Source organism: Capsicum annuum, chromosome 3 (assembly GCF_002878395.1).
Source record: "Capsicum annuum cultivar UCD-10X-F1 chromosome 3, UCD10Xv1.1, whole genome shotgun sequence".
In the NCBI taxonomy this organism is placed as follows: Eukaryota; Viridiplantae; Streptophyta; class Magnoliopsida; order Solanales; family Solanaceae; genus Capsicum; species Capsicum annuum.
This window is the reverse complement of record NC_061113.1, coordinates 247,960,648-247,976,985: the sequence shown is the minus strand read 5'-3', so window position 1 is coordinate 247,976,985 and position 16,338 is coordinate 247,960,648. Positions and strand designations below refer to the sequence as shown.

Sequence of the window (16,338 nt, the reverse complement as noted above, 5' to 3'; positions counted from 1 at the left end):
ATTTATCAGTTGACATCTAGTTTTAAAAAGAAGGAAGTATTTTAAAATTTGTGGTATAGAATAAGTCATAGATATTTATTTGATTGTAAATTATTTCAGTAAAAGTAAAATGAGTATAATTGATATTCATATATATCAAGATAATATTATGGATTGATCGATAGATACATATCAAATGCAGCCTTTATCTTTATTTTAGTCCTGGGAGCAACAACTAATTCATTGTTAAAAAAAATCGAATATAAGAATTTTTGTCAGTAATTCTTGTTATATAGGTTTATGACGTGTAATTAAATAAAATAAAGGGTGAAATGATTTGCCTTTCTTCTTTATCTTTTTTCAAAGGCAAAAAGATTTTAAAATCTTATAATTTATGATCAATTCATTCAACATTTTTTTTTAGAGGACAATTTTTCACAATATGTTTTATACAAAAAGGAATCCACGCAACGATAGAAAATCTTTTTTTAAGAGAGATCCAAATGAAAAGGTGAAAAACATTCCTAGTTGCAATAATATTGATTATTTATTCGGCGTTAAAAACATTCAAAATTTCATCTCTGATGACACTATCACTCTTGGTGATAACAGCTTCGACTTGATTCATAATAAAAAATATAGGTCAAAAACGATTTATCCCCAACTTTTTTTAAAATTAAATAGTTACAAAATATAAAAATGTATCTTTTTTTGGATTGAGTCAAAAAAAAAATCGGATAATATAAATTGGAACATATTTTTTGAAAAATATTACAAAGTAACTATAGAGCCAAAATAATTTACTTGCAGCGCAAGCTTAACATAATTTTCAAGTTATCCTCCATTACTTACGCGCTAATTACTTTTATCTATTCGTGAGCACAACCCACTTAGAAAGTACTGTAGATTTGGAAATGTTAGTATGGTTCCTTTTAATCATAACTCCCAATTTTGAAATTTGGAAGAAGAAAAAAATAAAAGAGGACATCAAGAAATTATGGCCAAACTTCTTTTTCTTCCACGCACCTTCATCATACTTGTAATTTTGTGGAATAACAATTTAAACCTACTTTAGCTTTTCTCCTTTAAAATTCGCTCCCTTTTTTTTTTTTTTTTTGGGTAGGTTCTTAAAATTAGTTAACCATGAAAACGTTATTATGAAAAGCATATAATTGGGTTGTCCCAGAAATGAGATTTCATTAGCAAGTGGAGTCATTTCTGCAAAGTGCAAAGGAAAAAAGCAATATAAGACCACTTCCAACTCCTCATTCCTATTTAATACTTCGTCCACAGTTCGTTGTTACTTATCATATTTTAATCTAATATATTTATTAAAAAAATTAATAATATAATTTGAAATTAATTAATTTTTAAATATTAATACTAAAAACAAAATAAAAAAATTATTATTTCTTTATATATTAAAAATGACAAATAAAAATAAAAATTAAATCAAAAAATTAGTGATAAATAAAAGCGAACAAAGACAGTATATAGAAATTACTTCATACTATAAATTTAACTTCTCATAAATATTTATTTAAAATATCATTTCTCGTAAATAATCTTATAAATTTTGATTTTAATTAAGACTCAGTAAAATATTTTTCATAATTTTAAAAAATTTAAAATAAAAAATAATTAGCTCAAAAGATTGAGATTTATATGACTTTATAATTGTTCTCTTAGGAAAACAAAAATTTCATCATCTTTTTCTTTTCTGGCCGCGTTACCTAAGGGAATAATTATACTCCGTTCCTTTGTCTTATGGTTATGCAGTACCTATTTGAGTGAAATTATAAATTACAGTTCTCTCTAAATATATGCTTGGACATAAAATTTATTCAGATTTTAAAATTTTAATCTTCAATTTCAAAAGCACAAATTTTCATGTTTCAAATATATATATATGGTCAAGTAAAAGCTAACTTATGACTTTAGGTTTATTTTATCTTTACCCAAACGATGCGTATCTCTTTTCATCTCAACGTCCTACTACTTAGGATGTCTTTATTATTACGAAAAATTGACAAGGTAAATTACTCTTCTCTATTCATTTTTCTCTTCCATCCTTTATTTTTTTTACCCCACGAAAGGTTATTCATAATATCTTTTAATTTTACAACTGATAAAAACATTTTTAAAAATATCCATGTACTTGGGGGAGATAAAAGATTCACTCAAGAACAATTCTGTCGAGTAATATTTGATGGCCTTGTGGATGTATGCCATGTATATCATAAAATCATTTATGATTGAGAATATTTCTAATTTATATACACGCATTGAAAGAATTAAATATTATAAAAATACACTAATTGCGGTTAACTTGTAACTTACACTTTTACCTTTTAAAATATATATTTAAAATGCAAACTAAAACAAAATGCACCTAATGAATTTTCAGAAAGAAAAAAAAAAACTAAAATGACGGGAATATTTTCCCCAATTTTTTTGACCCGCCATATCTCTTTCCTTTTGTACAGATTACACCTATCAATAAAATATACGCATTCATCTTTTTATAAATATCTTTTTTCTTTTCCTGAGAAATCCCATTGTAGCATAGAAACAGTAAGTCGATCTTTGAAAATACAACTACTACGTTTTGTTCTATTTTTTCCTTTTAATGTTAGTTGTCGTTTGATCTTATTAAGTTTAAATTTTTTGCTTGCGAAAATTTATTTGTGCATTTTTGTTTAAACGTAAAAAAAACATATATATTTTAAAAGGTAAGAATGTGCGTTATAAGTTAACTACGATTAGCGTGTTATTGTCATTTTTAATTCTTTTTATGAGTATACATAAATTGAAATAAATCTCAACCATATATTACTTATTTAATGATAAACATGACATGAATCTACAAGGCATTGAATATTACTTGACAGCATTGTCTTTATCCCCCCCCCCCCGCCCCCCGCCCCCTCGCTCTTAAGAAATACTTTCCTTTAGATTTCCTTTATGGCAAATGTTCATGTTTTTTTAATTAATTTTGACTTACATCAGATAGCAAAATCGGATCCAACAAAATCTTTATTGAGATTTCATTGGGGTTTCTGTGTAATTTACCATTATTTTAAGCAATCACCAATAGGTTGTGAGCCTAAGGGTGTGGGGGATTTGGATAATAAGGAGATAAGGAAGCAGCCTATACAATTCCTTTCCATAACTACAAGAAGTAATTTTTCCCTTAATTGGCCGTCTAATTTAGTTTAGACCGCCTACGTGTCCGTCTAATTCGTGACAAAAAAAATAAACTTTTTGCTAAAGACTACATAAATTTGGGAATAAATATTCCTAAAATATATTGATCTATTTTCAATGACAAAAATTACTATTATTACTGTATAATAGTCTTGAGAATATTGTTATGATCAGCTCAAAGACTGGAGTATAACGTGCAGCCCTCAAAATAAACTGACTTATTGGTATGTACCAACCCCTTTTCAGTATCTTTCACAAAAATAGATTGTCATGCACATGTTTGGATTTCCTGTGATTAGTTAGCCAGGTATTCAAACAACGTAAGACAATTGAGATGAATGATAAACTATAATAAATAATGACTCGTGAATTAAGAATAGACAAAGGAAATTGCCGAAAACATAATAATGTTGGAAGAAATCGCTTGAAGTGAAGGTATATAGTATTCCAATTGCAAGAAATGGAACAATTTTACCATCAGATTAACCTCAATGATGCTTTGACTGAAGCTTACGTACTTGTTGTAAATAAATAAATTTTGAACGCAACTCAATCTTAAAATTTAATTTTGATCATGGAAAAAAAAAATAGATGGACATCACCTATCTCCTAAATCATTAATGTAAGTGCGATAAGTGACAAGTGTTGGCTTCTGTAAGGGCCCAAAGGTTAAATAATCGAGATTGATTGATTATTCATTTCAGTCAAACAAACCACTCAATACTAGTACTATAGACTAGTGGTAGTAATATTGAAGGAAAAAAAAAAAGACAAACCAGCCACAAGCACCAAAGAAAGTACTAGTGTTCACACTACTTAAAACGTCATGGACAATAACACAGCGTATATATCCAAAATTTGGGTTTGTCGACCAAATTTAAATCCCTTAAACTACCGACTTCAATCTAATAATTCCCAAAAGTTGTCATTCAATTTGCACCTAAAAGTGAAATGGGAATATTAATTACTAATAAGTTTCCTAATTATGACATGATTATTCCACATTAAGCATTTTTCTGTAGTAAAATGTGGGATTAGCCTCCCTGCTATTGATATACGACTTAACGGAGTTTATTTAAGCCGTCATTACACGCGTCTTTCTAAGCAACACATAGGAAAAGGAGATGCAAATGTGTATATATACATCAGGTGCCCTACAACCATTATATTATATCGAATAGATTTTAGCATTCGTTTTGTTGGTCCTATTTATATATCAAAAGAATACTTGATGATGGCGGCACATAACATACATGTGTTGGAAGAAGGAAACACCAGCTCACATACTGAAACAACAAACTCTACTACTATTCGTTTCACCAGGTAAATTAAATCTTGAATCTTTTTCTTTTTTTTTTCAACATTATAAACGGATCAAACCACTAGTTATGATTTCTTGGTGTAATATCGTCATCAAAATTCAAATCCCAAAAGGTTGTTGTATATTCTTGTTCAGAAATCAGAACTCATTTTTCGTATAATTAAATGTACTTGCTAACCTTTACCATTATTTTTGTTTCGTGCGAAAAAAAGAAGAAGTTATTAATTATCGTAGTTGCTAATATATCATGTGTGAACATATATAACTGACAAGTTGGCTGGCATGTGATGCTTCTGCTTTGATAATATATTGAACACCATTGACGTTGACATACCAAGTCATTGTTTGGTTTTTAATTGAATCTCCATACCTCTGTGTAGGGTCATAAGGGATGTTGTGTCTCTCTGCAAGCTCCGGCGGATTGTGATCGCCTTTCTACTCGCTTTACTTACTTTTCCGGTGAGTTCTTACTTCTTCATAGTTCCTACACATTCAACTCTTAATTAATTTTGTAAACTACGTATTTGCTGCTGCTTCTTTTTTTGTTGTTGTTGTACTTGTTACATTGCCCTTCACATATATATTATTTGATACTTTCTTGGCTTTGGTCATGGCGTGGTTGAAGTTTCTTTCGTTCACCACTTAAATCTGGTAGTTATATCGGTATATTTGTTTATACATATTTCATTTACTTAATTAGCATAAGTAGATAATACTCGGTATGGTCCTTCAGGCTTCAGCTTTGTGGTTTTGCATTGTCGCTTTTATATATATAACCAAACGTTTCTGTAAATCCTTGACATGTGTTATAAGTAAAATTTTGATTACTTTCTAACCTAATTAATTCAGAGATCAGATGTTTTTCACCCAAAGTTGTGGATCATTCCAACTTGCGATGCCAAGAGTCTTTTTTTTTTTTTTTTTTGAGGGGGTGGTGGGGTGGTGGACGAGATTAAAGCACGTGAGACCTTGCTCGCTTGAAAAATTGATATAGTTTTGAGTGGACAAAAATGAATGAACTCTTATATAGCTATATAGCTCATAAACCATACAATTCCCAGATCTAAGAGTTTAATTTGAGCATATCGATTGACAAAGGTCTTTCGGCATGTGTTGCAAATAAATTAATCTTTTATGGAGCACAGTGTCCATTTTTGGCAGAGCTGGAAAGAAGCTAGATGTTTTCTTTGTAAAGAGGGGGACAATATTTTTTGGGATGGAGTGGGGTGGGGGCTACAGGATTGAGGGTGGAAGTAGAGGGGGTTGATTTTGAGAGTTGTATGAACATTTCAACGAGGTTGAAAGAGAGTTTTGGAAAAAAAAAATTTGTTACTTTTTGAAGGGAAGTCATTTTCCTTAGATTTGAGGAAAATAAGTTGATTTGAAAAAATATTTTTCAAAATATTTAAGCCAACCAAACATGAAAAAATTGAAAAACATTAATACCAAACACACTCTAAATGCAAAAATCTGACGAACAATTAAAAGCTGAAATAGATTGATGCCGATGTCCATCTCTTTCAAAAAGAATATGGATTTTCGGAAAAAACCTACGACATAATTGAGGATATTTTATTTCCCATGACTTTTGTGGATTTCTTGTATGAACAAACTGGGGTCAGACTTGATTAAGATGTGTGAATATTAAAATCATCAAAATTTTAATATTTGAGTTAAAATACATATTGAAATATATATTAAGATTTGAATATTAAATAATTCAAACTATTTTTTTTCAAAATTTGAATATACTAAATATTGTGTTTATTTATAAATTAATAAATATAAAACTTAAATGAAATATTAAGTTTATAAAAGAATTGTATCGACCAAATGTTTTGAAGCAAAAATATATGGCGGTTGGTAGTAACGATTCTAGATGATCGGTTGTTTTAAATGTCAATTAGAGATGGCGTTGGCTTATGGCTGTGGGAAGTAGCTGGTGATGATGTTTGGTTTAGGCTCTTGGCAGTAATGGTCAATAGTAACTGATATGGTAGAGGTCAATGAGCATGGTTAATGTGGTAACTGGTGACATGACAATGACATAAATAATTAATATAATTATGGTGAATGGTAGTAATATCTAATAAATAGGCAGGTGAAGAATGATGATGGTACTGTAATATATAGTGATAGTTGATGGTGGTAAATGTAAGTAGTGATTGATGATTGTTGTAATAAGGATGGTTGATGGTGATGATTGTAAATGATCGCCGGTGATTATTGTTGTAGCTGAGGATGATGGTTGTGCATATGATTGCTTGGTGCAGTTGATAATGGTGAATGAACAATTAGCAGTAAAATTAGTGGATGGAGTGATGATAAACTGTAAACTTTATTAGATATTTCAATAATATTCAGTTCTATTCCAACTTATTAATTGAGTAAATAAAATGCACATAATAATTAAAATTTAGACCTGAAAAACAAGCATATTTAATGACTCAAATTTTAACAATATGCTTAAGATTAAATCTTTATTAACTACAAACAAATAAGGTCTCACTCTTACGGCTGTTTCCTACACATATGGATTAAAGTTCATAGCATGTTAGGAGAATTGTTCTTGTATGTCTTTATGAGCTCGATTTATGAGATTTTCATTTGCCTTCATGTATGTTGTCCAAGAATTAGCCTAATACCCAAAAAGATCAAAGACAAAAGGCTAAATTTCACGATTAAATTTTGAATCTATACTATTGGCGAGCTTTATAAAATCCAACTAAAGAGAATTAATCAAGATTAAAAAAAAAAATTGAACCAATGAAAATCGATTAATATTGTTTAAATGCATTACTATCGCATTAAAAATTTTAGGTGATTAGAGAAAGGATATTTTTAATTAATTGGTAATATTATGTGGCAAGACACTTTCACTTGTGAACCTGATTTTTCTCCGTAAGCCAAACACGTGAAATTAAGTTTTTGCTCTTCTTTTTGTAAGAGCAAGAATTGAATTCAAGATTTATATCTGTTCTGATATCATGTTGAAAGCATTTTTTTAGTTAATTTGTTCTAGCCTTTGTAGAAATACATGTCACACCAATACCTAGTTATTTAATCAACTTGGTATATATCCAGGTGGAGGATGAACTTCAGTTCGACTTGGAAATACTTTTGACTGCTCGGAACAGGTGAGGAAACAGAGAGCTATTTGAATTGTTTTCAGAATCATGGTTGTCATTGCTTCTATTTATGTGATACTATACTATTTTACCATATATTGTTGGTTACAAAACCATGGTACGGACTGCTTACGCGAATACCGTATGTTGTTGCATTGTTGGTTACTGACAAATACTTATTATGCCGTCACTGTCTTCAACTTTAGTCTCCAATATGATTTTAAGAAATGCATTAGTGGTAGAGAAGAAAAAAGAGAAAAATAAGCCACAAGGGCCCGGCAAGTTTCCAATTAAAAAAAAATAAGTGGGTCTCATAAACTTATTCCTAAAACAAACTAAATACCTTGAACAATTGGAATAGTTGTGGAACGTCCCTGAAAGAAACTAAGTACCTTGAACAACTGGTATAGTTGTGGGACAACTATGTTAGTTGTTTGAACAACTTCTCTCAGTTGTCGAATAACTACGCCTAGTTGTGCAACAACTAGGTGCAGTTGTAGGACAATTGTGTTTTGAACAACTTGCACAGTTATTGAACAATTTTGGTAGTTATTGAACAACTTCGCAAATTTATCGAACAACTACCAAAGTTGTTCTACAATTGAAACACGTTGTTCAAACGAAAAAACTCAAAAAAAAATTGTGTCTCCCACCTAATTTAAAAAACTTGGAGACTCCTACTTAACTGGACAACTTATTTGCCCTTTTTAATCCAAATATCACTTGTACGACAATTACAAGTAAATTTATGTTAATCAATAATTGGTATAACCTTGTCAAAAAGATAATTAACTTATCCTTAGAACTTACATTATCTCCAAGTTGTATTTGAGCTTAAATCATATTCCAAAAACAGGAATTTCCAGAAGAAAATCCATCCTTGTGAATCGAGATGTTTGCTTCTGAAGTTCTCACACGAGATTATTGCCCCGGTGGTATTTACTGGAAATTGTATCTTTCCCGACGGAACCAAATTGGAATTGGTTGATGCTGCTACAAGACAACAAGTGAGACATGAGCCTCTAGCCTCAGCACAAGTTGAAATTTTTCTACTTAATGGCGACGAAAGTTGGCCAATTGAAGAACTAAACAGTCATATTATGTTGCCAAAGAGAAGTGGAAAATCAAGGCGCGACCAAAATCCTTGTCTGAGTTTGGAAGAAGGCGTTGTTTCTGTTGACGGAATTAAATTCAAACACACTCCAAAGCATATGAAGAAGTTGGAGATGGTAAAGCTAGGAGCAAGGATTGTCGATCAATCAGAAGAAGTTATAGTGAATGAGGCCGTGACAGGACACTTCACTGTCAAGGATAAACGTTTATTAAGTTAGTATTTCTACTTAAGTGCCTTTAATAAACACCATTTCTTTCTAATTTTCACAGAAAAAGAGATAATGAGTCTGTTTGAGTTATGGTTTTCACAGGAAACGAGAAGCGGTACCCACCATTACCAACTGATGATGTATGGAGACTAGAGCAGATTTACAGAAAGGGTGCATTCCATGATCGATTGACTAAAAATGGGATTAAAACAGTGGAGGATTTCTTAATTGAACTCCAAAACAATCCTCAGAGTCTACGCCAGGTAAGAAGTTACTAATTCTATCTAAGAACCTTATAAGTTCTTCGCAAAATTTATACTTTGCAACTTCAACTTGTTAGATTTTGGTTCATTGAAGGGCTATTACTGTTGGGTTCGAAATCGAGAGGACGTCATGCGGAAGCTATTAGTTACAAACTATCGTAGTGATAATTCAGACGATAAAGAAAAACATACTAAAAAACATATTATTGATGTAATTTGGTCAAGTGACCTACATATTGAAAACTGTTAATAGAACTTTATTGAAGGGAAGAAAGGCTAAGGTTTACAATATAATCTGAAAAGCATAAAACTAACTAAAATAAGAGTAGGCTATATATACATAGCCAATAACCTAAAGGTCCATAAACTAAAGGCCCAATAACATATGGGCTAACATCCCCCCTCAAACTCACAATGCAACAGCAATAAGCATTGAGAGTTTGTCACACAAAAAACGAAATCGAGATGCCGACTGAGCCTTCGTAAAAAGGTCAGCAATCTGCAAAGACGATGGAACAAAAGGAAGCGATATGGTCCCGAGCTGTAAATGATGACGGGTGAAGTGACAATCAATCTCAATGTGCTTCGTACGCTCATGGAAGACAGAATTCTTTGCAATTTGTACCGCACTTTTGTTATCACAATGCAGGGGAGTAGGCATAGAAATGTGAACCCCCATATCTGCAAGAAGCCAACGTAACCAAATAATCTCACATGTAGTCACAGCCATAGCACGATACTCAGCCTCCGTGGAAGATCTAGAGACAACATCTTGTTTCTTGCTCTTCCACGAGATTAAAGAGTCTCCAAGAAACACACAAAAACCAGTGGTGGATTTACGATCATTGCGATCTCCATCCCAATCAGCATCACTATAGGCTCGCAACTCGAGAGATGACGTCGAGGGAAACAAGAGATTCTGAAACTGAGTGCCACGAAGATACCTTAGAATACGAAGTACAGCTCCCCAGTGCACAGAAGTAGGAGCAGTAACAAACTGGCTAACAACATGAACTGCATGTGCTATATCTGGACGAGTAACCGTAAGGTAAACCAAACTACCCACAATAGTCCGATAAAGACTCGGATCTGATAATGGAACACCATTACTAGGAGAGTAACGTGCATTGATTTCAAGGGGAGTATCTACAGTCCTGTTGTCAGAAAGACGCGCCCGTGTAAACAAGTCAGATATATACTTAGTCTGAGAAAGAAGATACCCTTTCTTAGACTGAGCCACCTCAATACCCAGAAAATAACGCAGCAAGCCCAAGTCCTTCATTGCAAATCGATGAGCCAAATCATGCTTCAATAACTCAATACCACTATGATCATCACCAGTAATAATCATATCATCTACATATAAGGACAATAGAATTCGCCCTGCACTTGTACATCTAACAAACAATGCTGAATCATGGTTACTCGGGACAAATCCAAGGGAAGTAATAACAGTGGAGAATTTCTCAAACCAAGCACGAGGGGCTTGTTTTAGACCATATAAAGCTTTTCGAAGCCGACAAACTTCACCTGGCTGGTGGTCAATACCTGGGGGAGGAGTCATATAAACTTCCGCGTGGAGATCACCATTCAAAAAAGCATTCTTGACATCCATCTGAAATATCTTCCACTGTCGAACGGATGCAACAGCAATCATAGTGCGAACAGTCGTCATCTTTGCTACGGGGGAAAAAGTCTCCTCATAATCCATACCATATTGTTGTGAATACCCTTTTGCCACAAGTCTTGCCTTGTATCGCTCAACAGACCCATCAGATTTTGTTTTTATCTTATACACCCATCGACAACCAATCGCATGCTTACCAGGTGGGAGAGTAACCAAATCCCATGTATGTGTATGATGAAGAGCAGCAAGTTCCTCAGCCATAGCATTCTGCCAAAGAGGATCAGACACAGCCTCTCTATACGACTCAGGTTCAGACAAATGATGTATGTTTGCAATAAAGGAAGCAAATGAGGCTGAATATGTAGAATAGTGAAAATCTGGCAGTTTGGTGGACTTACAAGGTCGAGTAGACCTCCTCAGAGGTGGTGGGTCTCCAGTCTCAACAGTTGAAGGAGCAAACTCAGGCACAGGCGAGGCTGAAGCACTATCAGGTGGCACACCAGATGGCATGGATGAATCCGGAACTGGAACCTCTATGTCAATCCCAAAGGGATCAATAAGCCGAATATCTGACTTTGTCACATCATGGGTTTTAGCTGGAATGGAATAAAAAGGAATATGTTCCAAAAAAGTGACATGTCGTGAAACATATAATTTCTGACTTACAGGATCATAGCAACGATATCCTTTTTGTCCAATACCATACCCCAAAAACACACATATAGCTGATTTTGACCCTAACTTATTTCGTTCAACATGAGGACGAAGAACAAAGCAAGTACATCCAAAAACTCGTAATGCAGAATAATTCGGCGGGTGACCATATAGTTTCTCAAACGGAGACATCCCTGAAGTCAATGCAGTAGGAATACGATTAATCACATATACAGCAGTTAGAACTGCTTCTCCCCAAAAAATACTAGGAACCTCTGCAGACAAAAGTAAAGAGCGTGCTGTCTCAACAATATGACGATGTTTTCTTTCTGCCAGACCGTTCTGCTTAGGAGTGTCGGTACAAGATGACTGGTGTATGGTACCATCAGAGGCAAGTAACTGAGTGAAGTCATTAGAGGTATATTCACCCCCTAAGTCACACCTGAAACACTTTATCACAGCCGAATGTTGTGTTTTAACAAGGGCTCTAAAGTTGTTGTAAATGCCAAAGAAATCAGATCTGCGTTTCATAAGATACACCCAGGTATAACGAGTATAGTCATCTATAAACGAAACATAATAGGTCGATCCACCCTTAGTGGATACTGGCGCTGGTCCCCATACATCAGAATGAATAATATCAAAAGGAGCAACAGAATAAGACACACTTTTATTAAACGGTAAGGCAGAAAATTTTGCCAGTTTACAACCACTACAATCTGAAATATCACTAGTGTTCACATGACCCAAAGCACCACTAGAGACCAAAAAACGTAAACGTGAAACTGACACATGTCCTAATCTGGAATGCCAAAGATAAAACTGAGAAGACAAAGGACTCAAACGAAAAGAAGATAAATCTATGCTAGAGGCAGCAACTACAGACACTTTGAGATTCTCCAAGACATAGAGTTCCCCCAACCTACGGCCGGTCCCAATCACCCTCTGAGTGTGTTGGTCCTGTATAACACAAACAGAATCAGAAAAAAACACCCAATTACCAGCCTTACACAACTGACTGACCGAAACAAGATTTAAAGCAAGTTTGGGAATGTAATAAACATCAGAGAGGACAATGTGAGGGGTAGTAACAGAACCAACACCCTCGACTGACATAGGTACAGCACTCGCGGACATAACAGAGATTGGTGAAATGGGTGACAAAGAACCAAACGATGACAAATGAGGGGACATGTGATGAGACGCACCAGAATCCAATATCCACAAGGAGGAAGGAATACCTGAGGTACTAGAAGAAACTGAACCCGAATGAGACATAGATGCTGACATGGCCGTAGGATTAGAAACGAAGAACTGTCTGAACTGTTCGAAAACCTGGGGATCCAACGCAGAAGGTGGCATAGTGCTAACAGACTCAACATCTACAGATGGTGCAGCAGCAGCGAACTGTGGAGGACGAGATGACCACGGAGGAGCACCAGATGGGCGTGACGGATACTTTTGCTGCCCATATTTCTGTTGCTGCCCAGATTGAGGCTATTTGACCTTGTTAAGTAACAACGGACACTGAGCCTTCCAATGATTTTTCTGTTTGCAGAATGCACACTCATCAAATGCAACTTTAGGAGATTGTCGAGTCTGAGTACGTGGTGGCCTAGACTGATCAGTTGAAGCAGCAAACACGACAGGAGTAGTAGTTACTTTAGACCCTTTATCCACTTGAGACTTGATACGAGTCTCCTCTGTAATCAGTTCATGAACCACAGAATCAACAGTAAGGAGGGGAGATCGATGAAGGATTGTTCCACGTAGGCCCTCAAAGTCAGAACGTAGTGCCATCAAAAACTGAACCAAGCGTTGCTCTTCCCGTCTAGCAATGTACGGCCCAAAACCTTTTAACTCTGCAGATTCAGTAAGTGCCAATTGATCCCACAAATCCGACATGGCAGCATAAAAATCTTGAATACTGAGATCATGCTGTTGAAGAGCACGGATATCATACTCCAACTGGTACTGCTTAGCAAAATTAGACTGAGTGTACAGTCTTTCCAAATGATCCCAGACCTCCTTTGCTGAGTCATACTTAGCCAATTGCATACCAATTGACTGAGTTACAGAATTGTTGATCCAAGTGATAATCTTGGAGTTATTAGTTTCCCATAAGTCCACCAACAAATCAAAATTTTCAGTTTTATCATCGATAGGTCTTGGGTTTACTCCAGTGATATAACCCCACATATTCTTCCCACGAAGAAAATTCTTCATGACATAACTCCAATATGCATAGTTCTTACCATCTAATTGAGTACTAATGGACTGGAGAGAATCATCCTTTCCAGTCATTGTAAACACAGCAACACACAAACAATTCAAAGAAACAAAAAGATGCAAAACCCTAGGTTGAACAATTCCGAACGAACAACAATGGCAGCAAGCAAAAGAACGAAAGACGAACAATACCAGACAGCAAACGAAGACAGCAACGAATCGATCCGCGCAGTAGGTGCCTGCTACAAAATCTTCAACCAACAAATCAAAGGACATGGATCGAACTAGCTTTGATACCATGTTAATAGAACTTTATTGAAGGGAAGAAAGGCTAAGGTTTACAATATAATCTGAAAAGCATAAAACTAACTAAAACAAGAGTAGGCTATATATACATAGCCAATAACCTAAAGGTCCATAAACTAAAGGCCCAATAACATATGGGCTAACAAAAACTAATATAAAAAAACATTAAAAACTATTGGGAGATAATCTCCCCCTAAACGAGACTCTTTAAACGACTATATTGTGGATGCTACTATGCTGTGGTATGAGAAGAGAGTCTTATATTTATAAATGTCCAAAACCTTTCCTCCAAGAATGAGGTTAGCCAAATATGGAAAAGAATTATATTTTTTTCTTTCAGGAAAAGTAAAAATAATTATGGTAACTTTTATTTTTCTTCTAAGAAAAAATAAAACTAAAATATAGTAAGAAAATCAGGACACAAGCCTGTGTTTTCTGCATTTCGGAAATGACTTTTTTGTTTAATGCCTGTAGATCCTTGGCAAAAGCATGTCTGAGAATTATTGGAAAAGAGCTATAACGCATGCTAAGACTTGCAATCTTGGTGGAAGAAAATACGTGTACTATCATCCAGAGACTGAACAAAAAATTGCAGTGGTGTTTAATGCTGCTGGTCAGGTGATGTCGTTGGACTCAGGGAGCGGTTTAGATTATTTCGACATGCTTTCTGAAACTCAGAAGGTATGTATTTATTGATTGATTGTCATGCATGTATCATCAGTTGGCCCATTAATTGTTCCCTGCTTGAATTCTGGTTTGATAAACAGGTGTATGCACGCAAGTTAGTCAAAACTGCATTCGCAAACTGGGAAAATGTCCAAAAATTTGATAACGAGATCTCTATCACGGATCACTTATCTCCTTCTCCCAAGCTAGGAGACATGAGCAGATGTCACTTGGGAAATTTGGTCACTGTTAATGAACACCATTCTTTAGAGTTTCGAAATGCTTCAGTGAGTACTCTTTGACCAAATTTATCTGCTCATAATACTAATACCCTGTGTAGTACATTTGCAACACGATTTGAGCTTTGAAAATCTCTCTGATCTTGCAAAGAACTATTTCAGCTTCTTTGCCTTAACTATTTTAATTTGTTTTGACTCTGCACAGAAGTCACATTTGATTCAGGGAACAGCTGAAAGTAACCAGCGGGTAGACATTGCTGAATGTTCTACTTCTTATGAATATGCTGACCAGCACGCGGAGTCGGATGCAATGTCACTTGCTATTACTTCTCCTGGCCATTCAGGTTTAGGTACTTGGGGTTGTCTAGGATCCCCCAGCGATATCACATCTGTGAATTGGGAGGAACTTATGCAGCATCTTAATTCTGATGCAATTCAATTTGTGGATTTCCCATCCAGGGAGCCTGGCCAAGTCATCAACTCTGCTGCTGAAACCAGTGCCACACAGTTTCATGTATTGCAACATGGCGAGACGATGGATCTTTCCTCGCAAAACCAATTCACACACTTAATGGATTCTGAAAATGTTCAATCCATCATCATTGAAGATGGCACAAGTGCTAATCAAATGAACAACGTTTTGATGGTTCCAGTGACCTCTACGTGCAATCGCAAGTCGAAGAAGAACTGGACCATGATATCTAGCATACTGAAATGGTTATTACTGAAGAGGTTTCTTGAACTTAAAAAGGTCCGTATGAGCAAGAAGAGGAAATTAATACATAAGCCAGAGGGAAAACACGCACCGTTGGCTTTGGTGGAGATCGATCAGCAGTCATCGGAGTTCTACACCGTGTGATACTATGTGGATTAATAATCTTAGTTCATCCTTGAAATTGTGTGCTGTGTTATTTTTATGAATTTTTCGAGTTCATGCTTCGACATCAACTGTTTGACGAATTTGAAAATATAAAAGGTGAATATGGGCCCGTTCACATGATATGTTGAAAAAATAAGATGATCACATGTACATTCATTGTCAACCTGCAGTTTGACAATCATAAAGTTGTTTGCTCAATAAAATTGAGTTAACATAAGTTTCAGATTGTGCAATCAAGAAAGTTATCTTGATGATGATGGTTTAGCTAATGAGAACAAAACTTCATGACCCTTCCTGAGTTTAATATATATATATATATATAATAGTTATATTTGATCCGATAATATTTTAATTCTGATTTCATTTTAAAAATTATGAAAATATATTCAAAAAAAATAAATTACATTTTAGGGTATTTAGTTTTAAATTTAATTTTAAAATAATAATAAAAAAAAGTTTCAAAAATATTTTCTTTTAATTTAGATTGTTATAAATAAGCTAGTAATTTTTTTTCTTT

The 16,338-nt window shown here is 34.5% G+C and overlaps 1 protein-coding gene across 1 annotated transcript; it reads left to right on the top strand.

The window, feature by feature from the left end:
• The first annotated feature begins 4,099 nt into the window (after nucleotides 1–4,099).
• On the top strand, nucleotides 4,100–15,941 carry LOC107865950 (calmodulin-binding protein 60 A). The gene is made up of 8 exons (XM_016712135.2): nucleotides 4,100–4,509; nucleotides 4,888–4,966; nucleotides 7,592–7,644; nucleotides 8,492–8,961; nucleotides 9,060–9,220; nucleotides 14,511–14,717; nucleotides 14,804–14,989; nucleotides 15,147–15,941. Exons 1-8 carry the CDS (start codon nucleotides 4,418–4,420, stop codon nucleotides 15,798–15,800), a joined length of 1,902 nt encoding a protein of 633 aa, XP_016567621.1. The 5' UTR covers nucleotides 4,100–4,417; the 3' UTR covers nucleotides 15,801–15,941.
• The last annotated feature ends 397 nt before the right edge of the window (nucleotides 15,942–16,338 follow it).

Coding starts and splice junctions, on each gene's coding strand:
- LOC107865950 (XM_016712135.2), top strand. CDS start 4,418: ATGATGGCGGCACATAACATACATGTGTTGGAAGAAGGAAACACCAGC. Junction 4,510..4,887: donor ACTACTATTCGTTTCACCAG/GTAAATTAAATC, acceptor ACCTCTGTGTAG/GGTCATAAGGGATGTTGTGT. Junction 9,221..14,510: donor ATCCTCAGAGTCTACGCCAG/GTAAGAAGTTAC, acceptor TAATGCCTGTAG/ATCCTTGGCAAAAGCATGTC.